Source organism: Rhinolophus sinicus, chromosome 14, assembly GCF_057876585.1.
Source record: "Rhinolophus sinicus isolate RSI-liver-muscle chromosome 14, RSI-T2T, whole genome shotgun sequence".
In the NCBI taxonomy this organism is placed as follows: domain Eukaryota; kingdom Metazoa; phylum Chordata; class Mammalia; order Chiroptera; family Rhinolophidae; genus Rhinolophus; species Rhinolophus sinicus.
The window spans coordinates 29,854,556-29,881,736 of record NC_142514.1 but is presented as its reverse complement, the minus strand read 5'-3'; the positions used below and the strand labels follow the sequence as shown (position 1 = coordinate 29,881,736).

Sequence of the window (27,181 nt, the reverse complement as noted above, 5' to 3'; positions counted from 1 at the left end):
TATTTGTTACACTACATATTTCTGGTTTATGGACTGTCTGAGTGTTATATTTCACAGTAAAATGGTTTAAAAGCAATTAACTAGTATTCTGCGTTTAAAATCAGTCTCATAAAATATGCCTAACATTAGCTAGAGACCCAGAATTTGATCATCTCTGAGTGGATTTAAAAAGTGAACTCTAAGTTTGCAAAGCTGAGGTTCCAAGATGACCTCCAATTGAGGAGAGTTGTAATATGGAATCACAACTCTGCATTAGAAAGAAACAGACCTGGTTTACATTCTGACTCCACAATTTGTTAGCTAAGGGCTCAGGTCATGGAAATTTAGTAAGTGCTAAAATTTTAGGAAATAATTTCAAAAGATTGTGTAACTTAAAAAATTTTCATATTTATAGGTCAACAGCATACACACACCTGCAGCAACAAAGGAACAATTAAACTGCGTACCTACTTGGTATGGAAAAGTTAAAGGAGTGAGTTACAGAGCTCACAAATCCGCCCATCTGTGGACCCTATTATGAATGAGAAAGCTGAGCAATTTTGATTCCCTTATTCCCAGGGCCAGTTGAGCCATTGAGACTCTTCAATAAAGGACGTACCCACTAGAGGATGTACCTTAATGTTTTCTTCCTGAAGTAAGCTATTATGTTGCTTTAGGTCCAAGTTCTTTCCTCGCTCATATCGAAGCTCTTTTTCCGCTGAGTTGCACAGAATCTGGAGCCGGTGCAAATTCTGGCGAAGTTGTTGTAGTTCCTCTTGCTGCTGGTATCTCGGTTTTTCTCCAGATGATGGATCCTAAAACAAACATTTTAAAAGAGAAACATGGACAACCTGAAAGAATATTGGTAAAACATGGGTTCCAGCTGTCAGAACTAGAATTGTCAGAATGTGATTACTCACATGTAAATGTCTTTGGAGTTGGCTTACCTACAACAAATTATTCTTTTATAGCTATAGCTAGTTGGTACATGTCCATGTAATTTAACTCCTGTTATATTAGTGTGAAAATGTCGAATAAATTATGTGAACAAAAGCATAGACAACTTTCTTATGTTTCATAGTGGTAAAGGGGAACAGAAGCACGGACAATTTTAGAGTAACACATGCTTTAAAGGGGAGTTCAAAGAGCCAATATGTGAAGAAGTAAAGTGTGAATGTGTATGTGGTATATTTGTGTGTGTGTGTGTGTGTGTGTGTGTGTGTATGGTGTCTGTTGGCAAAAGGAAAGAGAACATTTTGTAGCAAGAGAGAGTCCATTCTAGCCTCATCACTGTCCTTTTACTACCTGATGCTTCTTCTTCAGTGACTTCTCAACACCACACTCTGCTACCAGGTCCCTCGACTGCAATAAAACTATGGTGACCAAAGGAGGAGTCATTTGGGTTTGCGCAAAGGTAGGCACACAGGTGTGCTGAGTAGATAAACAATTCAACCTATCCAATTCAATAGATAAGATGTACTTAGAGTTTCCTGGGTCTGGTCCAGTACACTTCCTGTCCATGACTTTCTGAAAAGCCCATGTCATTATTCTATTTCTATCTTGCTTAAAACAGAATTACCACACAGAATTTCCCAAGTCCTGCTAGCCCTTAAATTCCTATTTCGGTTTAGTCAGAAAGGCAATCTAAATTCAATTTGCTTGTTTTAGAGCTGCAAGTGTGTAAGATCCCTAGAGAAAGTTCTTTAATGGAATTACAATGTAGCTATTAGAACCCTAGCTTTGGAGTTAGATACATCTGGGTTTCAATCCTAAATGCATCACTTACTAATTGGGTGATCTTGGAAAAGTTATATCGTCTTCCTACATTTCATTTTCCTCACTTTAAAATGGGGATAATAATAACTACTGGATGGAGTGAAGGGTAAGCTAACGCATGCAAGCACTTAGCATAGTGCCTGGCACGTAACAAGCACTAAACACTGCCCATTACTGTGGAGGCTACTTAACTTTCCTTTAACTGTCTTCTTCTATCTGAAAACAAGAGTTCTCCTGAAGCCTGGAAAACCTCGATCACCACTCTAGCTTCTTATTTAACCATTACACAGCAGATTTGAACAATTAATTAGTAATCAGCAGCCTATGTAGCCGTTTAACATACCAAAACAGAGACAAAGAAGAGAAGAACACCATTTATACAATGGGACAAAGGCACAGCCTTTTTCAGTCTGTTTTGAAGATGAGAAAAGCCAGAATGTTCTTCTTGTCTACATTTTCCAGTCAAGTCACTTTGTCAGAGTAGAAATACAAATTCTATTTTTTTCTTTTTTTTAAGGAGGGCACAGCTCACAGTGGCCCACCTGGGGATCAAACCCGCAACCCTGGTGCCATCAGCACCATGCTCTAACCAACTGAGCTAACTGGCCATCCCACAAATTATTTTTCAAAAAAGGCAACTATTAAAGGAACTACCAGTCAGGCAGTCAAATGGCCAACATAATGGGTCTCTATTTTTTCCCATCATGTAAATTACTTCCCAGTAGAAAGTTATTGCAGAGGCATAAAGACTCACTAAGCTAGAACTACGAACAACGTAAGAGTACAAACTAAAGTACATAGGGGTCCTTTTTTTTGATCAATCAACAGATTTCTTAAGCCAGATATCCTGAGTCGCAGTTTACTCACCTGCAAATTAAAGGCATAAGAGCAGATAATGTCTAATGTTTCTTCCCTCTTATGGAAATTTATCAGTTTTAATTCCTTAGGAATTAAAACAAATTGGAAGCAGCTTTGTCTTAATTTTATAGGCTTAAAATCTAGCTTTTGATATTTTAAAATATTATCTTAGTAAAAATTTAATACGAACTAAGTTCATGTACTGGTCCCAATGACAAGATCATTCCTATTATGACTACTGGCTTTAAATATTCTCATCCAGTGAATGTGGAGAAAACAGGTTATCAAAATCTTTTCGTGTATCAATCATCAAACTAAGTGCATGTGTTCTGACTCCCTACTCATCAAACATTCTTCGGATTTTGATTTGTCTTTTTTAGCTCTCTCCAGGTAAATGCAACTGTTCAACTGATGTTTATAATTAATTATTACAGAAGAATAACTAATTGACATTCTGGTTTTACTGACTAGTTCTTGAAAGTTTGGTTTAATGTGAAGTTATCTCCAAGACACAGATCTATTTAAGGGGCAAATACATCAAGTTTTGGAGCCTGCAAGCCTAAGGGCCAAACCTTGAGTAAGTTCACCATGATAATCTGTGACAGACACCCTGGGAGGATTTCTGAAAGCCAGCTTGCCAATCTTTCTTAGGAAATTAGTTTGATATGACAACTGTATGCTTCCTTTGAATTTCTCAGCAATTGGAAGCAAATGACGTAACAGTTCAAAAGTCAAGCTCTCGAGTAGACAGACCCAGGCCTCACCACAATGTGTCATTCTGGGCAAATTATTTAACCTTTTTAAAGCTTCAGTTTCCTCATCTATAAAGTGAAAACAATAATATTCCTGCTTCATTGTATTGCTTAATATATACAGAGTATTCAGTATAGTGCTTAGAACATAGTAAATATTCAATAATGTTATGAAGAAACATGAAGCTAGATTTTTAAACCTATAAAATTAAGATCTTAATGGTAGTTTCAACTCATTTCAAGAATTTTTGGAAAGAAGGATCTAGAATTCAGCTATCACAACCTCACCTTGAATATTGTCCAGAATACTGTCAAGATTTTCAACTTGAATTCTACAGTACAGCAGTTATCTTATTCTTACAAGTAAACAAATGAGTCCTATTTTTTTTTTCCACATTAGGAAGATGACCCATCACCAGTTTAAGTGAGTTTTTCACTGTTTCAACTTTTAGTATAGCATTGGGCAGACAGGGATTATAAAGATTAAAAAAAAATCACTCAATAAAGCACCATGCACTTTGGCAGGTACTAGGGCTACAATAGAACGTAATCCCTGCCTTAAGGAATTTACAATTTAGTGAGAACTAAGGATGAGTAAACAAGGGATTAAACAGTAGTGTGTAATCTGAGGCCTGATGGTAAGTAGGCACAAACTAGGTAAGTGTAAAGGAAGGGGTGTGTGCATACTTGCATGTGTATGCATGTACTCGTATGTTGGAGGGTGTCAGTAGAAATGAGAACAGGGAACAATAAAGGTGTTCCAGGATGACTTAATAAATAAGATGGGTAAAGCCCAGAGGCAAAAGAGAGAAACTTTATTTGGATGCCATGTGGTAGGGAAATCAGCTGAGAGATTGTTGTAGTTATCCATGTAATAAACAACAGTGACTAAAAAAGGATGGTGGGGATTTAAAGAAGTAACGAATTCTAGAGGTATTTAGAACACAATATTAATAAGATTTGTCATTTACTGGATGTGGCAGGTAGAGAAGAAGGAATCATGGGTGACACCTGGATTTCTGACGGGGGCAAATTAGCAAGTGGATGGCAAACCAAGAAGAGGGAATGTGGAGATCGATTGGAGAGATACCTGTGGTGAAGATACAGATACAGAAGAACGTGAGCAGAAACGTTGGGATTCGACAAGATGAGGCAGGGAGAAGGGGGAAAGTGAGAGGAGGAGGATCATTCTAGACAGAAGCCTAAACACTTGAAAGAAACAAGCAGAGGAACGGAAGCCTGAAGAGCAAGCTGAGAAGCCAGAGCGGGAGGAGGGAAACCAGGAGACTGCGAGCCACAGAAACCGAGGGGAGGGAAGGTACCCACGATGGTTAGAGAGCGTGGATGAAAAGTAGAGTGAACATACACATGCTAATTTTATTTTTATTCCCTTAATCTTAAATTTGTTTCAGGTATCTCAGAGCCTAGCATAATTTGCTTCGCAAAATATAGTTGGCGCTCAAATCCTTCAAGAAGGCAATCTGGCAATACAGATCAAGAGCCATAATAATGTTCAGACCCTTTGAATGAATAATGACATACCAATGAGTTTACTGCAATAAAATCATTCAGAAGAAAATAGCTGAAAATATAATAATGCCCATAACCATGCTATTTAAAATAGTGATTAAATGGAAACACGGAAATGGCTAAAAGAATTAAAGATAAATCAACTTGAAAGTGGGGTAAAGACTATCAACATGAAAAATAGTTATTAAAGTAAAATGATGGAAAAATAATACATATATGTGTGTGTGTGTATATATATATATATTTGGATAATGTGTATAAACATAACACATACTGTGAGAAATGTATATGTAGAAAATGCTGGAAAGGAACGGGAAAAATTGTGTCTAGGGAGTTTTTTCCCTTTTAAAATTCCTATAACACTGTATAAAAAAAGAATTAAGTATTTTATTTTGAACTCAGCAGTCTTTTTAAAAAGATAATATATTCAAATGGTTCAAAACCATAAGATAAAGAGTACAATTCTTTAAAAATAAATTTCTGGGGCCGGCCCGGTGGCTCAGGTGGTTAAAGCTCTGTGCTCCTGACTCCGAAGGCTGCCGGTTCGATTCCCACATGGGCCAGTGGGCTTTCGACCACAAGGTTGCCAATTCAATTCCTTGAGTCCCTCAAGGGATGGTGGGCTGCGCCCCCTGCAACTAGCAACGGCAACTAGCAACGGCAACTAGCAACGGCAACTAGCAACGGCAACTAGCAACGGCAACGGCAACTGGACCTGGAGCTGAGCTGCGCCCTCCACAACTAAGACTGAAAGGACAACAACTTGAAGCTGAACGGCACCCTCCACAACTAAGATTGAAAGTGCAACAACTTGACTTGGAAGAAAAAGTCCTGGAAGTACACACTGTTCCCCAATAAAGTCCTGTTCCCCTTCCCCAATAAAATCTTAAAAAAAAAAAAAAAAAAAAAAAAAAAAAAAAAAAAAAAAGACATAAAAGATCCTGAGGGCAGCAGCTGTGATAAAAAAAAAAAAAAAAAAAAAAAAAAAATTTCTGATAAAATAACAATGATTTTTTTTTCATCCTCCATAAACTTTTTCCTTTCCTACTCCCAGTGGATGCTAGATATACTTGAAGACAGGAAAAATGCAAACATATACACCATATTTTTAAAAATGGAAAAACTGACTTCTATTTCCAGGAAGATGGAGAGGGTATGCTTTTCCTAATTTCTATCACCAAATACAACCCAAAACCCTGGACATTATATGTGAAACAAACATAAGAAGAATCTGAAACGTGCAGAAAAGAAGGCAGACCAGCTAGGGAACTCGGGACTTGAGGAATGACTTGGCTGTGAGTTTCCTTTTTGCCTTATATATCCCAGACTTCCAGGTGACCACCTGGAAAACACCAATGAGCACAACAAAAGCCTGTTCTCTCTAGACAGAGGACCAGGAAATAGTCAAGCAAGAAAGCAAGCTTTTGGATAATATCTGCTTTACTCCAGCCAAACACGACGGAAAAAAGCTGTGACCTCACCCCCACTCATGTCAACAAACGTCAAGTTGGAAGCGTATGCTTCCACCTTCACCAGCTATTATGAGGCACCCCAAATCTCCTGCTGTGCTTGTGTCAGAGGCCAATAGGGAGCAGGGACTTTCATCTCTGCCAGGCAGTAACAGGCATGGTGTTTCCAGACTTCCACCCCCACCTGGCAGTGAGGAGACAGCCTTCCCCCTTTCCACTGGGGTAGTGTCGGAAGAGACTAGTGAAGTGCCAGGACTTTCGCTATCACCCAGCCTAACAAGACCCCTTCTATCCACCCTCCTCATGATATCATGGAGGCCACGTAGGGAGCAGGAACAAGGCATTCCTCCCACTCACAGTCAGAACAACATAAGCAGAGGCCTAGTGGGGAATAGAAACTCCCATCCTCACCAGCAGTAACAAGGAGCCCCTCTGTTCTTGGGTGCTCATGGAGGCTGAATAGGGAACCTGGACTTCTACCCCCACCCTGGGGTAGTAATGAGACAGCACCCCTACATCCCTTGCCAGAGTGGTATCAGAAGAAGCCAGCTAAACAGAAGGTTTAAATAAAATCTAGTCTCGTATATTATAATACCCAAAATATTCAGATTTCAATCTAAAATTACTCACTAAGAATCAGGAAAATCTCAACTTGAATGAGAGAAGGTCACAATAGAAGACAACACCAAGATATCAGAATCATCTGACAAAGATTTATTTAGAAAACTTAAAATTTTTTTTCAATTACAGCTGACATACAATATTGTATGTTTCAGGCATACAATATAGTGATTAGACATTTATATAATTTATGAAGTGATCACCCTGAGAAATCTAGTACTCATCTGATACCACACATAATATTACAATGTAATTGACAATATTTGGTTCTGTGGTGTTATGGTGAGCACTATGGATTTTGACAAAGATTTTAAATCAGCCATCATAAAAATGCTTCAATGAGCAATTATGAACATACTTGAAACAAATGAAAAAAATAGAAAGTCTCAGAAAAGAACTAGAAAGTCTCAAGCAAAGAAATACGAGATATAAAATAAGAACCAGGGCTGTCGGATGGCTCAGTTGGTTAGAGCACGAGCTCTGAACAGCAGGGTTGCTGGTTCGATTCCCACATGGGCCAGTGAGCTGCGCCCTCCACAACTAGATTGAAGACAATGAGCTGCTGCTGAGATTCCAGAGGGGCGGCCGGATGGCTCAGAGGGTTAGAGCACGAACTCTCAACAACAAGGTTGCAGGTTCAATTCCCTGGGATGGTGGGCTGTGCCCCCTGCAACTAAAGATTGAAAAAGGTGACTGGACTTGGAGCTGAGCTGCACCCTCCACAATTAGATTGAAGGACAACTACTTGGAGCTGATGGGCCCTGGAGAAACACACTGTCCCCCAATATTACCCAATAAAATTTATATATATATAAAAGAACCAAATGGAAATTTTAGAATAAAAAAATACAATAACCAAAATTTAAAAACTCAATGGATGTAATCAACAGCAGAATGGAAAGGACAGAGAAACAAATCAGAGAACTTGAAGCCAGAGCAATAGAAATTACCCAATCTGAACAATAGAGAGAAAATAGACTGAAAAAAAAAAGACAGCAAAGTGCTTCTGGGGACTGTGGGACTATAACAAAAGATCTAATGCTTGTGTCATTGGATCCTGGAATGAAAGGAGAATAAGGCAGAGCTAAAAAAGTATTTGAAGAAATAATGGCTACAAACTTCCCAAAAGACATAAACATACCAATTCAAGAAACTGGGTGAGCTCCAAACAGGATAAACCTAAAGAAATCTGTACCAAAACACATCAGAGTCAAATTCTTGAAAACTAAAGACAAGGAAAAAAAATACTGAAAGCAGCAGGAGAAAAACACTATCTTACCAAAGAGAAAAACAAATCAAATGACAGACTTTTCATCGGAAACCATAGAGTCCAAAAGGAAGTGGCATAACATTTCTCAAGTGCTAAAAGAAAAGATCTGTCAAGCCAGAATCCTGTACCCAGTGAAAATATCCTTTAGGAATGAAGAGGAAATCAAGACATTCTCAGATGAAGAAAAACTAAGAGAATTTGTCACTAGTAGATAATACTCTAAAAGAATGGCTATACACAAAGAATTCTATATATAGTATCAAGTCATCTGCAAACAATGACAGTTTTACTTCTTCCTTTCTGATTCCTATTCCTTTTTCTTGTCTGATTGCTGTGGCAAGGACTTCCAGTATTATGTTGAATAAAAGGTGAAAGTGGACATCCTTGTATTATTCCTGATCTTAAGGGGAATGCTTTTAGTTTTTCCCATTGACCATGTTAGCTATGGGTTTTTATCTTATCTTTTATCATGAAAAATACACGTATGTCACACATTGAACATTTAAAGACTTAATAATTCAGTCTCATCTTTGTTTCTAATTCAGAATTCTCTCTTTGCAGCAGGTTATAAGCTATTAAAAAGTGGTCTCTGTGTTCTGCTGTCCCTAGAAGACTTTGAATTTCATTATAAAGGGATATAAGTTCTGCTTTGATTTTTGCAATGGAAGAAATGAAGATATTTAGTAGAATAAAATAAGACTTCCCCCATAAAAGGTTTAATATATCTAAAAAGGAACCTTTGAAATGATTCTGACAAATGTCTTAAATATTTCAACCTATCCTTCTCGCAACAGGCTCATTTCTTAGTAGTTAAAACAAAGGTTACTTAAATCAGTTACTTAAACTGAACATTCTTAATTTCTATCATTCACAAGTTGAAAGCCTGGGTTTCTAGACTCATTCCTGCTTTACCCAAGGCTTGTATAGAGGTAAATTATTTAGCAATTCCTGCATTAGTTACATTACCTGTTTTAAAATGTATCCTTTCAAAAAGTTTCCTTTATAAAACAATGTGCTACATGGTTTATCTTTAATCTTGTGACACCATGAGATAGGGTTATTGAAACTGAGGTTCAGAGAACTTGTGACCTGCCTAAATTCACATAGCCTGGAAGTGGTAAAGCTGAGATTCAAACTGTCTGATTGACTTCAAATTCTGTGTTCTTAACTACGAATTATGCTCCCTTAGTTAATAATGTATATTTAGTGACTTAATCAACTAAGGTTTCTGCTAATCCTCTGATTTCTCTTTCCATGAAAGAAAACACTTTAGACAGATTTTTTAAAAACAATTTTATACATCGATGACATGGAATATGCAGTGTTTGACTGGTGAATGACTGAGGTCTGAGAGACAGCCTGTGGTCCTCTACGAAAGGAACAGGTGATAGGAGAGGATCTACTTGGTATGTTCCCAAAGCCTTGAGATCAGAGCAAGAGGAAAATGTTGATGAGGAAGGCATTGGGCAAAAAAAGAGAAAAGGTAAGGAGTGGCCACCTCAAACCACAGGAAGAGGGCAAGTGGTATCAATCTCCTACCTCATTTCATGGAACAGTCCCATAAGTCCTTCAGGATAGGATTTAGGCCAATGCACTGGCTTTTGCCCACCCTACAAACTGATTGTCACCGTCCTCTAAATTGGTGATCTAAACTTCCATGAACTCACTTCTCAGTTTCTCTTCCAAATATAGGCTGGTTATGTCTATGATTTTTCCAAGATGACAGGACAAGCAGTTAAACGGAGAGACGAATCCATGATTCTAGACTATCATAACGATCACTTGCTACTTAAAGAACTGTTCTTGGCTAGTGCTAGAACTCAGATGGGGGAAACAACAGTCTCCCCATTACTGCTGATGGAAACAAATATTCTATAGCTACAATTTATTTTGAAATCAAAATACATGATAACATGAAATCCTTAAATTAGAAATGCAAAAAGAGGAAAATAAAATCCTAAATGGCAAAATACCTCATTATCAACTTTCAAATCCTTCTGTAGAGTATTAAGATCAGATGTCAATTGCTTTCTCCCTTCTCTCTCTTCTGACAACTCACTTTCAAGTATTTCAGTTTTTTCTTGGCTCATTTTCAATATCTGCAAAAAGTATTTTTTACATAATTAATTGTATACATAATATACATGTTTCCTATAAATTCTGATAATAATATTTTTCTGCCTAACTCAATTATAAAGTCATCTAGGGGAGATAGAAAGCTAGGAAAACTAGTTCATGGTACCATAGCTCATAAGATACATTTTTCTTTCCAAGACTGTTTTCTCAATAATAAATGGAGCAAATACTTGTCCTATGTACATCATAGCCATCAGAATAGGAGTAAAATATAATTTGGAAAGTATTTTGTAAAGTTTAAGCACCTACCAAATATAAGGTATTGAAATCTTCACAAATTGATGATAATATTTGCAAAAATAATGATAGCAGTTACTATTTAGTGCTTACCATATGTCAGACATTACGGTAAATGCTTTGCATGCATTATCTCATTTTGTTTTTCCAGGATTCTGATGAGATTGGAACTATTATTACCGTATTTTGCCGTGTATAATGTGCACCCACGTTTTGGGCCCAAACTTTCAGGAAAAAAATCTTTCGTTTTAATTTTTCAATTCAAATTTTTATTTGTTTACATTTAGGTACTTGTTTTTTGTATTACAAAGGAATTTCAGCGTTTATTTTTTAACATATTATGGTACAAGAGATTTTACGTAACAAGTAATTACAAAACACAAGAATAGATATAAGGTATAAGAAATTTTATGTGCTGGTAACAAATTTATGATATTTACGCATCACAGAAGGCCAAGAATTCTTCGTCATTGCAAGTGCATTGTAAGTTCAACAAAACTGATTATCGCGTTCCAGGGTATTATTTTGCATACGGAAATAATTACTGATTTCTAGAGTTACACTTTTAACTCATAAGCATAAATAAAAGAATTAAAAACATATAGATACGGAATTAGTACTACCCATGTACTACCTATAATGCGCATCCTTATTTTTCCCTCACAAATTTGGGTAAACAAATGTGCATTATACATGGCAAAATATGGTATATTCTTTTTACAGAAAACATAGGTGAGGCTCAGATATTTTAGGTAATTTGCCCAACGTCACCCAGTCAGCACTGGGATTCAAACCAAGTCTAACTTATAAGCCCTTGTTTTATTTTACTTATTTTTTACTGAGGTATCATTGACATACAACATTAGATTAGTTTCAGCTGTACAACATAATGATTCAATATTTGTATATTTTGTGAATGAACACAATTCAGTCAACATCCATCACCACACATAGTTAAACATTTATTTTGTTTGTGATGAGAACTTTCAAGATCCACTCTTGTAGCTATTTTCAAATATACGATACAGTATTATCAACTAGAGTCACCGTTCTGTACATTATATCCCCCTGACTTATTCATTTTATAACCGGAAATTTGTACCTTTTTCACCCCCTTCAATCATTCCCCATCCCCTCCTGCCTCAGGCAACCACAATCTGTTCTCTATATCCATGAGTTCAGTTTTTGTTTGTTTTGTTTTAGATTCCATATGTAAGTAAGACAATACAGTATCTGACTTATTTAACTTACCATAATGCCTTCAAGGCCCATTCATGTTGTCTCAAATGGCAAGATTTAATTTCTCTTTTTATGGATGAATAGTATTCCACTGAGTATATATACCACATTTTCTTTATTCATTCATCCATCAATGGACATTTAGGTTGTTTCTATATCTTGGCTATTATAAATAATGCTGCAGCAAACATGGGGGTGCATATATCTTTTTGAATTAGCATTCTCATATTTCTGGATAAATACCCAGAAGTGCAACTGCTGGATCATATGGTAGTTCTATTTTTCATTTCTTGAGGAACCTCCTTACTGTTTTCCATAGTGGCTACACTAACTTACATTCCCACCAACAGTGCACAAGGGTTCCCTTTTCTCTATATCTTTGCCAACACTTGTTATTTGTTGTCTTTTTTATAATACCAATAGCTATTATAATGGGTGTGAGGTGAAATCTCATTGTAGTTTTGATTTGCGTTCCCCTGATAATTAGTGACATTGAGCATCTTTTAATGTACTTGTTGACCACCTACCTGTTTGTCTTCTTTGGGAAAATGTCTATTCAGATCATCTGCCCATTTTAAAATCATATATATATATATATATATATATATATATATATATATATATATATATATATGTGTGTGTGTGTGTGTGTGTATTTTTTGCTATTGATTTATATGAGTTCTCTGTATATTTGGATATTAACCCCTTATCACACATATGATTTATATATATTTCTTTGCATTTTGTACATTATCTTTTCATTTTGTTGATGGTTTCCTTTGCTGTACAGAATACTTTGTTTGATGTAGTCCTACTTGCATATTTTTGGTGTCAGATCCAAGAAATTATTGCCAAGACCAGTGTCAAGGAGCTTACCACCTATGTTTTTTTCTAGTAGTTTTATGATCTCAGGCCTTACATTCAAGTCTTTAATACATTTTGAGTTGATTTTTTTCATATGGAGTAAAATAGTGCTACAGTTTCATTCTTTTGCATGTGGCTGTCCAATTTTCCCAAAAGAATTTATTGAAAAAATTGTCCTTTCCCCATTGTATATTCTTGGCTCCTTTGTCATAAATTAATTACATATATATATATATATATATATATATATATATATATATATATATATATATATATATATATATATATGTTTATTTCTGGGTACTCTATTCTTTTCCATTGATTTATGCATTTGTTTTTATGCCAATACCAAACTGTTTTGATTACTATAGCTTTGTAATATCGTTTGAATTCAGGGAGCATGATGCCTCCAGCTTTGTTATTTTTTCTCAAGATTGGTTTGGCTTTTTGGGGTCTTTTTTGGTTCCATACAAATGTCTGCGAAAAATGCCATTGGAATTTTGATAGGGATCGCACTGAATCTGTAGATTGCTTTGGGTAGTATGGACATTTTAACAATATTAATTTTCCAGTCCATGAGCATGGAATATTTTTCCATTTATCTGTGTCTTCTTTAGTTTCTTTCGTCAATGTCTTATGGTTTTCAGTGTACAGGTCTTTCACTTCCTTGGTTAAATTTATTCATAGGTATCTGATTCTTTTTGACAAAATCATAAATGGGACTGCTTTATTAATTTCTCTTTCTGGTAGTTTTTTTTATTAGTATATAGAAACACAATATATTTTTGTGTATTAATTTTGTATCCTGCAACTTCACTGAATTTATTTATTAGTTCTAACACTTTCTTTTTGGTGGAGTCTTTAGGGTTCTCTACATACATCATGTCATCTGCAAACAGTGACAGTTTTACTTTTTCCTTTCCAATTTGGATGCCCTTTATTTCCTTTTCTTGCCTAATTGCTCTGGCTAGGACTTCCAATACTATGTTGAATAAAAGTGGGAAGAATGGGCAACCTTGTCTTGTTCCTGATCTTAGAGGGAAAAAAGCTTTCAGCTTTTTACCATTGAGTATGATGTTAGCTGTGGGCTTGTTATATACGGCCTTTATTATGTTGAGGCGTGTCCCGTATACACTCACTTTGTTGAGAGTTTTTATCATAATGGATTTTGTCAAATGATTTTTCTGCATCTATTGAGACGATCATATGAATTTTATCCTTCATTTTGTTTATGTGGTGTATCACATTGATAGATTTGCAGATGTTGAACCATCCTTACATTCTTTCTTGGAATAAATCCCACTTGATCATGGTATTTGATCCTTTTATTAGGATCCCTATTAAATAGGATCCCTATTAAAAGGATCATACATCATGATCAAGTTGTTGAATTTGGTTTGTTAATATTTTGTTGAGGGTTTTTGCATCCGTGTTCATAAGGGAAATTGGCCTATAATAAATAACTTTTCTTGTGGTGCCTTCTCTGGTTTTAGTAATGGTAACTCTAGCCTCGTAAAATGAGTTTGAAAGTGTTTCTTCCTCTTCTATTTTTTGAGTTTGAAAATGATTGGTATTAATTCTTCTTTGAATATTTAGTAGAATTCACCAGTAAATCTGTCTAGCCTTTACTATTAATATTTACTCTATTCAGACATGCCAAAGTGTAATTTGTCTTGTGTACAAAAACCTATCAGGAAATTGAGATATAAATGCAGCTTAGTGAATACAGAGTGAGAATGAGTCAGTTTCCTTAATACTGCCATCAAGCTGCATACCCCTCTACATTGGCAAAGGAAACCTGTCAAGCAAACTAACTGTATATTTGGATTGGCCGTTCAGGAATCATGAAATTGACATGTCTACACTCTCTAACTTGGGAACCACAGAATGATATGTTGGAAAAGAGTCCTACCAGTCCTGTCCTACTATTTACAAATGGTAGGATCCTGAACCAGTTACATAACTTTTCTTAACCTCAGTTTCCTCATCTGAAAAATAGGGATGATGCCTAGGCATATATGGGTACCTCAATTATAAAAAGTATCTGTAAGTGGCAGTTTCTATTATTGGATTGCTCTGAATTTTCACATTTATTCTTTAGTCAAACAATACCTTTAAGTCATCTTTATAATTTCAATACTCTAGTTTATCCTAAATACATTTTAGTGGGCTCCTTCTGAGTAACTACTGGAAGGCTTTCTGTAACCACTGGTCATAATCACAGGAAGTAGGTTTACCATTTCTGGAACTGTATTTTCTCCTTTTGCCTACGTCAGTAATTTTTAAGCACCCCTGTAGAGTTTGCCTCACCTATATTAGAAAATGTAACTGAAAATAATCTTTTTATTTCTTACCTCATTCAAATCTTGTACTTTCACCTTTCATACTGGTTTCTCTTCTGTCTTCCTATATTCCTGATAATTCAGGTTCTAAGATGGAAATCTTAATCCAAATAAATCACCAGTTAAAATACATACATACATGTGTCATTTTTAAAAAACTGAAAAAATAAGCTATATTTTTTAAGTGTCTTTCTTGGTGGCTATATCCCTGAAATCTCTCCCCACTAACAAGTTTCATCTCTTATCTGGTCTTGGATCCTTTGGAGAGTTTCTTTATTATGTATTTGAGCCCTTGCTGCTATTTGGCAGCTGAACCAAAGGGAACAAGTATTAGAAAAACATACTACAGAATCCTAATTGTTCTGAATTAATCACGCTGATAATTTACCTTTAAAAAAAAACTTTCCAAAAGCAAGTTTTTATCATTGATTCGACCAGTAACAAAATTATATGCCAAAGAAGTTTATAAGTATGTAGTTGTAATTTGGAAACAGAACACACCAACATTGATATTCCTTTTATTCAGAATTAAGTTTCAACAGAAACTTTAAGTTTTCAGTTTAATTCAGAGATAAAAATATTCATTTACTTAGGCTGAAGAAAGGAAAGGGTTGATTTACTAAAGAGTTTTATCTAATTAAATTTTATCTAATTAAATTGGGGAAAGTATTCTGGAGCTTTGCTTGTAATTTCTAGATTCATAACTTACTGCCAGATGTGTACTAAACTATAGATTTTTAAAAAAAATCAATTCATTAGTTTATAAAGTTGATTACCAAAATTTACCTTTCACATGTTTAATAGCAATAAAACAGGAATAGCAATCCCAAACTGATGAGTTGGAAAGAAAGCGGAACACTACTGGAAAAATGGATGGTAAAACCCAAGTGCAACTTTTACAAATCCTCCTGTCCAGTGATATGGACAAAAGACCTAGTTAAGAATCACGAAGACTTCTTAGCAGCAGTATTCAAGTATACAGAGAAGAATATATTTTTGTCCCCAGAGCAGCTTCTCCCACTTTAGCAGCCACCATCTACACTGGTGAACGTTTTTGCACATCCACACACATGTTGATTCAGTCAACACTCAAGGCAAGAGTCTCCTTAGCCATGCTCTTACACCATCTGAGATGCCACAGTACAAAGTACATGAAACATTTCAACTCTTATAATTGAAAACTCCCGATTTACATTGTGTTTTCTCAGTATAAGAATGCCATGTATTTTAATGCTGTAACTTTTAGAAGCTAACTTTTAAAAGAATATATATATTTGAAACTGACTATAATTATGGCATACTAAATATAGTAAGACAGTTAGGTAATTTATGTGCTTCCTAAGACCGGCAACCAAAGTTTAAAACAGAAAAACCCAGGAAGGCGGCAGCAAATAATTTGAGAAATGAGCAATAGGATACACAGACCTCTGGGTAGCCAAAGGGAGCCTACTTTACCTGTCAGCCAGCAGTAAACAAAGAGGAGGACTAATGGACTTGCTAGGGAATAGCCTCATTGTCAAAGGGTAGCTGCCAACGCCTCTGGAGAACTATGTAACAGCTCAGGATTTTCCACTATTGATGTTCTACTATCTGAAAGGTAGAGACCACTTGATGCTCTGAACCAAACTGTACAAACTGTCCCAGGCACAGTCTGCTGCCATGCCCCCTATGTGCTTGCATTGTACTGTACCCTCTCTCAGGCACGGTAAGAGGTAAATGAGATGGCAAATGCAGGCACTGTAGAGAATGAAACATTGCCTGGTCATCACCTCCAGGTAGAGAGGGTTTATGTGTTCAGTGTTGGGCATGCTATAACCACCCCATGAGTTATACTAAATCCCTAATATAAATCTTGTCTATAAATCCTACACTATAAATCTGGTCTATAAATGGTGTAGAAAATGAGCCCTAGGGCCAGACAAACCTGAACCAGTCCCTGGCTCTGCCTCTTACGTTGGTCAAGTTCCTTTAAGTTCTCTCAAATATGAAATGGGAATACTCCTGCTTACCTTGGAAAAGACTGTTATATGGATTACACAAGATTATGTTTGTATAATGTTGGTGCAAAAATAACTGCAGTTTAAAAGGTTAAAAATAATTACAAAAACTGCAATTACTTTTGCACCAACCTACTAAAACACCTTGAACAGATCGTGGCATATGACAGATGCTCAATATATTGTGGCTATTATTATTCCTGCCAGAAACCTAGCATTTCTTCTCTGTTAAGCATTTTCTCTGAGAACACACATGTTAGCAGCACTAAGGTGGTCGGTCTATTTAATGGTAAATCTGTCTGCATACAGAAATCGGAAAGGAACACAGTCATATCTTGAGGAACCTGCTTGATTTAAGGGAGTACGTTCTAAATTATTTGTCCTTTTTAAGTCACAGTACTCTCCTTTCCCATTTGTTTTCAAATAACTGTTACAGGGAAACCATCTACAGAGTGCCCAGAAATGGAGGCTTCTCTGGTTCTTGTAGAGGTAAAAGAACTACAGATTTGCATCTGTGGAACAGTAAGAATCCCTATAACACAGTTTGAAAATCACAGTGGCAAAAACATGGTTTTTTCAGTCAGTAGAAATTTGAACTCTTGATTTCCACATTTATGAACTTGTGATCTTGTTTCCCTCATCTGGAAAGCAAGGTGAATAATGCCTACCTACCAGAATTTCTGTTAACATTAAATGAATTAGGTCACACCCCGAGCAGTAAAGTCATTGCAACATTATAGGCCCTCAAACCTTAGTTTCCTTCCATTCGTTTACTTCTTTTTTGTAGGAAAATGATAAAAAAGTAGTCAGAGACAAGGAATGACTGCATGCAGCACCTCAGTGCCCATTTAAAGCTAAAGATCCAGGCCAAGGAAAGCATGACACTAGGTCAAGATCTGGAAACCAGCTCTGGAAAGGGCTATCACTCCTTACCTACTGATTACAGCACTTAGTTCACTTAATTCCTCTGCTGACAATTATCCTTTAGTTAATACTTATTGAATATTACCATTGCCAGGCTGCTAAACATGACCAAGGAAGCTTAAAGTTTTTTTTTCTTCACAAAAGATCAAGAGAGAATTTTAAAGGCAAAAATCTATTTAGCTATGTCATCTTTCCTCAGGAAGTGACTTTAAAAGGTCATTTAACTACTATGGATTACTTACTCACTGAGTACCATATCTAGTTTTAAAGACTTCTACTTCTCAATACCTTTAAAAAGAAGAAACATCTATTTACAATGTTCCTCATTAGCCCATTCCAGCTGGCTTTAGGTGGGATGAAGTGAAAGGATAATTGAAGAGTTAACGTAAAGCTTTATTATTTTAGAAATCCACACATATTTCACGTCTTGATGACAAGGAAAAGAAAACGTAACCGCCTAACGACACACTCTTAAACAACCAATAGATTGAAGACGAAATCACAAGAGAAATTAGGAAATATTTAGACAAATGAAAATGAAAGCACAACATACTCAAACTTGTAAGAAGCAATGAAAGCAGTGTTAAAGTGAACATTTATAGCTATGCATGCTTACATTAAAGAACAAGAAAGATCTCAAATAAACAAACTAACTTTATAATTTAAGAAACTAGAAAAAGAACAACAAACTAAATCCAAAGGTAGCAGAAAGAAATAATAAATGTTAGAGCAGAGATAAACAAACTAGAGAATAGAAAAATATAGAAAATCAGTAAAGTTGGTTTTTTGGAAACATAACAAAATTGACAAACCTTAAGCTAGAATGACTAAGAAAAAAAAGAGAAGACTCAAATTACTAAAATAATAATTGAAAGTGGGGACATTTTTACTAATTCTACAGGAATAAAGGATTATAAGAGAGTACTCTGAACAACTGTCCACCAACAAATTGGATAACCTAGAAGAAATGGACAAATTCCTAGAAACACAAAATCAACAAAGACTGAATCTATTTGATTTGATAATTTGAATAGACCTAGAACTAGTAAGGATATTGAATCAGTAACACAAAAATGTCTTGTACAAAGAAAAGCCGTGACCTGATGGCTTCGCTTGTACATCCTACCAAATATTTAAAGTAGAAGTAACACCAATCCTTCTCAAACTTTCCACAAAACTTGAAAGGGAAGAAATACTTCCTAACTCATCCTCTGAGGCCAGCATTACCCTGATACCAAAGCCAGACAAAGACACTAAAAGAAAACTACAGACCAATACCCCTTATGAGCATCGATGCAAAAATCCTCAACCAAATACTACCAAAACAAATTCAACAATGTATTAGAAGGATGTACACCATGACCAAGTGAGATTTATTTCTGGAATGCGAGGATGGTTTAGCATACAAAAATTAATCAATGTAATACACCTCGTTAACAGAGTGAAGGAAAAGAAAACACACAATTATCTCACTTGATGCAGAAAAAGCACTTGACAAAATTCAACACCCTTTCATGATTAAGAAACACTCAACAAACTAGGAACAGAAGGAAACTATTTCAACATAATAATAGCCATATATGAAAAACCCACAGCTAACATCATATTCAACGGTGAAAGACTTTTCCTCTAAGATTAAGAATAAGGCAAGGATATCGGCTTTCACCACTTCTACTAAACATAGTACTGGAAGTCCTAGCCAGAGCAATTAAGGAAGAAAAAAATAAATAAAAAACATCTAAATTGGAAAGGAAAAAGTAAAATTATCTGTTTGCAGATGATATGATCTTATATGTAGAAAACCTTAAAGATTCCACACTGTGAGAAATAATACATGAATTCAGCCAAGTAGCAGAATACAAAGTCAACACACAAAAATCAGTTGCATTTCTATGCACTCACAATAAAAAGCTGAAAATGAAATTACAAAAAACAATTCCATTTATAGTAGCATCAAAAAGAATAAAATATTTAGGAAGTAACCAAGGAGATGAAAGACTTGTGCAGTGAAAACTATAAAATATCGCTAAAAGAAATGAAAGAAAACATAAATAAATGAAAACGTTGTTTGTTCATGGCTTGAAAGACTTAATATTGTTAAGATGTCAATACTACCCAAAGTGATTTAGAGATTCTGTGCAATCCCTATAAAAATCCCAATAACACTTTTTTGCAGAAATAGAAAAACCCATGACATGATTCATGTGGAATCCCAAGGAATGCCAAATAGGCAAAATTATCTTAAAAAAAGAAAAACAAAGCTGGAGGACTCTGTTCTCCTGATTTTAAAACTTACTACAAAGCTACAGTAGTTAAAACAGTGTGGTACTGGCATAAAGACATATAGACAAATGGAACAGGATACCGAGCCCCGAAATAAACCTTTGCATATATGGTCAAATGATTTTTGACAAGTGTGCCAAATGTATCCTTTAAATTAGAGCAAATGGGCTCTTTGGAAATAATTTTGGTAAACGTTACCTAAGTCCTACCTGGAAATTCCTTCTCTCTTCCCTCCCTCAAAATTTCCCCCCCTTCCCACAAAAATGTATTATTTGCCTACAAGGGGGTTTTGAAAAACAGGAAGGATACTAGTCCCTTGGCTGAGGAGCCAGGAAATCCTGGGTCTATATTTTCACTGATACCTAAGAGGTCTGGGATATAGGGCCTAGGGAGTTACAATAAAAACATTGATTGACAATGAGGTTTAAAGCTTTAAAAATATGTTTATTGGGCGCTCATATTGCTGTGCATATCCTTTGCCCATTTGCTCCTTGGCTGGTTTACCTTGTCCTTGCTGTTTGGTGTTAACTCTTCATACAATAAAAATGCTTGTTGCTTGTACGTAACAAATGCTATTATTCCCCCTGGTGGTGGGGGTGGGGGGAAGCTCTGGTGAATGAGAGCCCTCAGAAACAAGGGATATCACCCATCTCAGTTATGTTAGAGGAAAGGCCTCCCCAAAGCAGCCCCACTCCTTGGCCTGAATGTCTGAAAACAGTCTTACCTAAAACACATCGTCTCTTGCTTCAGTTTGTCTCGTGTTGAATCACTTTGCCCACCACTTCAGAGACTGATCATGCTGAAAAGACTAGACACCGTACACAGTGGAGCCTAATATATTAGTTATATATGATATTTTACTTCGTTCAGTGTGGTTCCAGCTACCCCCCCCCCCACCATTGGTTGATTCTATAAATCAAATCCATTTTGATGATTAAAAATACCCATATTGGTTGCATCTTTGTAAGTTCTTTTTTTCTTTAAAGAAACAATCCATCATATTCTTCATGTTATTGTTCCCTGTGTGACAGAAGTGAACAGAAACACATCCTCTGTACCCCAATTTCTTCCTCCACTGGCTGAGCAATAAAAAAAGGCAGGCAATAAGAAGAGAGCAGCAAATGATGAGCACCAATTGCTCTGTAAAAATGTGACTCCCTTAATATTAGAAATCAGAAAAAACTGAACTTTAAAATACCTGTATTTTTTGTTCAGCACCCACAGTTTTCCCAGGGGAGTGGTTTCCAAGTTGCTTATTCTCTTGAGATTCACGAATGTCTCCTTTAAGCCTTTCAACCTACAATCCAAAAGTTGGAAGGGAGTAAGTGGCTTTGTTTTTAAAATATAGAACTAATACATGAATACATTCTTCATGTAAAAAATTCAAACAAGACATAGGTATATAGAGTAAAAGTGATCTTTTCCTCTACAAAACCTTCCCCCACACTCCCTTTGCCATTTTCAGAAGTAATACTGTTTGCGATATACGTTCTGAAATTTATCTTGCATGTATATATACGTGTACATATATATTAAACATATAAATATCTATCAGTATTAGATATATAAATTTACAAAGACAACTTGAACAGTCTTTATTCATTCTTTCTTATCACTGCAGTTTTAAATTATGATAAAATATACATAGCACAAAATTTTAACCATGTTAACCATTTTTAAGTATACAGCATTAAACATACATTATTGTGCAACCATCACCACCGTCCATCTCCAGAATTCTTTTCATTTTGCAAAACTGAAACTATACCCAGTAAACAATAACTCCTCATTCTGGCCTTCCCCCCAGCCCCTAGCTACCACCACTCTATTTTGACTACTCTAGGTACCTCATATAAGTGGAATCATACACTATTTGTCTTTTTGGGACTTGCTTATTTCAATGAGCATAATATCTTCAAGGTTCATCCATGTTGTAGCATATGTCGGGATTCCCTTCCTTTTTAAGGATGAATAATATCCCATTTTACATATATACCACATTTTGTTTATCCATTCATCTGTCAATAGATACTTGGGTTGCTTCAACCTTTGGCTATTATGTATAACACTGATATGAACATAAGTGTACAAATATCTGTTAAAGTCCCTGCTTTCAGTTCTTTTGTGTATATACCCAGAAGCAGAATTGCTGGATTATATGGCAATTCTCTGTTTACTTTTTAAAGAAACTGCCATACTGTTTTTCACAGTGGCTGTCCCGTTTTGTGTGTTTTTTTTTAAATTTCAGGTGTACTAAACAAAGTAATAGTTAGACATTTGTATCCCTCACAAAGTAATAACCCCCCTTCTTCAATCTACTACCCCTCTGACATAGTTATATAGCTGTTACATTTTCACTGACTATTCCTTATGCTGTACTCCACATCCTGTGACCATATATATACACACAGACACACACACACGTATATATATTAAATTATAGTGACATTCATTATTATTCAGCTTCAGCTTCAGGTGTACACTGCAGTGGTCAGACATCTACACCGCCCATGAAGTGGTCTCCCTAATAAGACAAGTGTCCTTCAGATACCCTACAAAATCTTTACAACATTATTGATTATATTCCCCAAACTGTCTTTCGTATCCCCATGGCAATTTTGTGGTTACCGACTGAGCTTTCTAATCCTCTCACTTTCTGCCTCATCCCCACCCCATTCCCATCTAGCAACTCTCAGTTTTTTCTCTGTATCTCTGATACTGTTTCTGATTAGTTTGTTCATTTATTCTATTCTTTACATTCCACATATAAGTGAGATCATATGGTATTTGTCTTTCTCCGTCTGACTTATTTCACTTAGCATAATGTTCTGTTTTACATTCTCACCAATAATGCACAAGGGTTCCAATTTCTCCACATCTTCATCAACATTTGTTATTTTTTTGCTGTTTTGATCATAGCCATCCTAATGGGTATTTATTCATTCTTGCAACAAAATTTCTTGAGCATTTGGTATATGCCAGGCATTGTGTTACAGACACTAGAGACATGACTGTGAAATGAATATATACTAAAATTGAAGAGCTATGTAACATATCCAGAACTTGGAAGTATATATTAAAAATCAATACGGAAAAATGGTTCAAAAACGTAACACAACTAAGGGTATACTATTAATAATCTCATACTTATCCAACACAATAGAGTAATAACTTCTATTTGGTAAGTGTACTAAGTATAAACTACTATCTAAATCCTTATTAAAAAGATCCTAAACTAACACAATAGTAATAAGATTACTATTTAGCATAGTTAAGATGTATAAAACATGAATACTGATGGGATGCATCCACCTCAAAGAATGCCATCTTCCTGGGATGCTAGAGCCACCGGTATCAGTCCTCGCCAATGACCAACAGGTGATGTATATCTATGTGGCTCTACTGCTGATTGTCATTCCATGCACATTTAAATAAAATCTAAGAACAGACCAAATCAAACAACTTACCACTTCTCCAAGCACTTTTTTTTCTGAGTCAAGTGATCGAACCCGATTTCTTAAAGCCAGAATTTCCTCATCTAGTCTCTGATTGTGTTCTTTTGCTTTCTTTAGGTCAATTGAATCTAAAACAGAAAGAAAAACACAGTCTACTCAACTGGATCTAAGTTTTAATTGGGGGCACAAACTCTACAAACTAAGAAAGTACTATTTCCTACCCTTCTTGTCAGGTCTCTGCATATGTGATTCTCTGCACAAGAGAGCCACTAGACTGTCCAGCCCTAGAATATTCTACCAACCTAACAAAGCAGAACAGAATGTTTTTTATTGCTCTTGCCAGGAGTAATGAATTGGACTTTTTCGAGCCTACCTTCTAAAAGTTAAATGACGGAAAATGATCTTCCTGGCTTCCCCGTAGTCCTGTCTCTCTTACACACCTCACACACTCATAAATACTTCTCTTCCACTCTTTAACAGCAGGGCCCCCATAGATGACTGAAGTAGTGAGCTAAGAGCAGTGAATGGACAGATTTTCCAAGTTAAATCAAGTTAATTCATCAAAGCCATCATTCTGTGTGCAGCACCACTGCCATGGAAATGGTAGTCCACTGTCAGCTTAGCACTTCATGTTAAGATGGGTTCTTCCTGGCACTCATCAAAGTTTCAGTAACACAAACTTGCTGCCTGTAACTTTCCTGAATTTGTGGCTGTTTTTTTTTTTAGCCATTTTTCACTTCTGTTTCTCTTATTTTTCTTTTGCTGCTTTAAAGTCTCTTTGTTTTCCTTCTTCATTGCCTGGTTTGTATTGAACTTGTATTCATTTTTTTTCTCTCTTACCACACTCTTTTTTCCTCCTTAGTATGTAATTTTTTTAAATTTGAAAAATGCTGAGAACACACCAAAAAGAAAATAAATCATTCACAAGCCCATGCCCACTCCGATTGGGACAATTTAGATACACAAGTTTGCCTCAGTGTACATCTTTGGGTTGTGGAAGGATACTGGAGAAAACTCACGCAGACGTGGGGAGAACATGCCAACTCCACACAGACAGCGAGGCTGGAATCAATTTCTTTCTCCCTTATCAATGTTATTACAAAATGACGTTAAATGAAACAATGACACTGTCCATTTCTCCATACTGGATATTACCAGTGTTTTTAATTTTCACAAATCTTAAAAATACAGTGAAACAATGGACTATTTTAAATAGGTCACAAAAATCAGTATTGTTTTACTGATCACAAATGAAATATTATAGAATTTTTGTTAAAAAAAATCAAGCTATACAGTTAGGTTCAAAGTGGACACTTTCATCCAACCCTATCCACTACCCTAACCCAAAATAATATTGTTAATATTTGGTAAATATTCTTTAAAAATGTTTTTTTTTTTTTAATTTTATGTGCATATAACATACAGACAAGGGTTGTATTAAAAAATATTTAACAATTGGTAGAGCATGGACCCTCATCTATAAGAATGAAGCTCTGGAGCAGAGTTCTAGAGAATACCCTGCTGTGCCAAGTATTATCCCTTTAGTGGCTGGGAAGACAAGGGGCTGGAAGGAGCTGGGGCAGGTGGGGCAGGTGGGGAACACTTGGAAGACTCAAGGCAGTAGCTATTTATAACTTATACAAATTATTCCAGTGTCTTCACTTTACTGTTATACTAGTGTGTGCCCCCTCATAGCAGTTCTGTGGGTACACACACATACTCTACAAAAATAAAAACCAAAACGACATTATACCACATATATTACTCTACAGCTTGCATTTTTCACTTGATAATATATCACAGACATCTAATCATGTCAGTGCACACAGATCTATGTCATTCTTACTAATGGATGCAGGTATCCATTGTGCAGTCACTCTATTGTAGATAAACACAATTTAATTTTATTATCCAACAAGTTACCCCTTACTCTGTACTTTTGCAAGTTTTCCTATGGTCGTTAGGGATAATGTAATATTTATGTCTAGTTTTGTTATCAAGTTACTGCTGACCACTTAAAACGTGGGAAAAGTAGTCTCTCTTCTTCAATTTTCTGGAAGAATTTATGTAAAACCAGTATTATTTATTCCTTAAGTTTGTTAGAATTCACCAGTGAAGCCATCTGAGCTCAGAGTTTTCTTTGTGGAAAGATTTTTAACTTCGAATTCAATTTCTTTGGTAGATTTAGGGTTATCGATTTCTCCTTGAGTGAGGTTTGGTAGTTTGTGTCATCAAATTTATTGTAAATACAGTTGTTCAAAACATTCCCTTATTACCTTTTTGATATGTGGAAATGTTCTCTCTGTCATTTCTTATATTGGCAATTTGAATCTTCTCTAATTTTTTCATGAACAATCTAGTTGGAAGTTTACCAATGTTATTGATCCTTCCAAAGAACCGGTTCTTAGTTTCCACCAATTTACTTTATTGTGGTTCTGTTTTTAATTTTACACTTGATCTTAGCCAAAAGGCCGAGAAGCGATTGTTTTTAATTTTATTGACTTCAACTTTTTAAAGTATCTCCTTTTTTTTGGCTTGCTTTGGGTTTAATTTGCTTTCATTCTGGGATTTTAAGGTAGAAGCTTAGGTTCTTTTGAGCCCTTTATTGATTTCTTATATAAGCACTGAATGGTATAAAATTCCGTCTAAGCACTGACTTAGTTGCATCCCACAAATATCGATGTTGTTTTTTTCATTTTCATTCAAGTTACTTCATAGAAAATATTTTCTAATATCTCCTTTTTTTTTCTCTCTGAAAAAAATGGCAATTTAGAAGTATCTTGTTTAATTTTCCAATTATTTGGAGATATTCTAAACATACCTCTGTTACTCCTTTTTAGTTTAATTGTGTTACAGTCAGAGAACATAATTTGTATTTCAGTTCTTCTGCAGAAATTTGCTTTATGCCCCAGGATGGTCTCTCTGTGTGAATGTTACATCTATAGTGGAAAGAACGTAATATTCTGGTGGAGTTTTCTATAATTATCAATTAGGTCACGTTGGTTGGTAGTGTTATTAGGTCTTCTATATCCTTACTGATTTTGTTTACTTGCTCTATCAATTACTAAGAAAGCAGTGTTCATTTCATAAATGTATTCATGTATTTTTGAAAAGGAAGGTTAACATTTACAATGTGTGTAGATTTACCCCCACATATCCAAGCAATTCTCAGACACCAGCTGGGTGTTGTATAGTTCAACTCAATTCTGACACTAGCCCCCCAGAAATGGCATCAGGTTCCATAGATTAAGAGCTCAGTCCCACAAGACTGCCCCTCCACTTCAGATGCCAATTGCCAAGCCTAAGATGTAACCTGTGTTTCTGACTAATTGGTTATAAATCAGAGGTTCCCATGCCCCCTCCTTGAGTTTGATTAATTTGAGAACTCAGAGAAGAAACATTTTACTTATTAGATTACTGGTTTATTTTAAAAGGATATACCTCAGGAA

General features: G+C 35.7%; 1 protein-coding gene and 1 pseudogene across 13 annotated transcripts in view; both read right to left on the bottom strand.

Annotated features, from left to right (window-relative positions):
• Positions 1 to 27,181, bottom strand: part of CCDC30 (coiled-coil domain containing 30) — a 95,710-nt gene that overhangs the window by 38,436 nt on the left and 30,093 nt on the right. For 12 of the 13 annotated variants that reach the window (XM_088791071.1, XM_088791074.1, XM_088791070.1 and 9 more), the window contains 4 exons: positions 23,745 to 23,860; positions 21,476 to 21,574; positions 10,229 to 10,354; positions 615 to 794 (listed from right to left, as the gene is read on the bottom strand). In XM_088791071.1, the coding sequence (XP_088647197.1) occupies positions 615 to 794; positions 10,229 to 10,354; positions 21,476 to 21,574; positions 23,745 to 23,860 (521 nt within the window). The remainder of the gene's footprint in view (positions 1 to 614; positions 795 to 10,228; positions 10,355 to 21,475; positions 21,575 to 23,744; positions 23,861 to 27,181) is intronic. The other variant, XM_088791076.1, reaches the window with a different exon arrangement.
• Positions 26,087 to 26,215, bottom strand: LOC141572612 (U2 spliceosomal RNA; annotated as a pseudogene).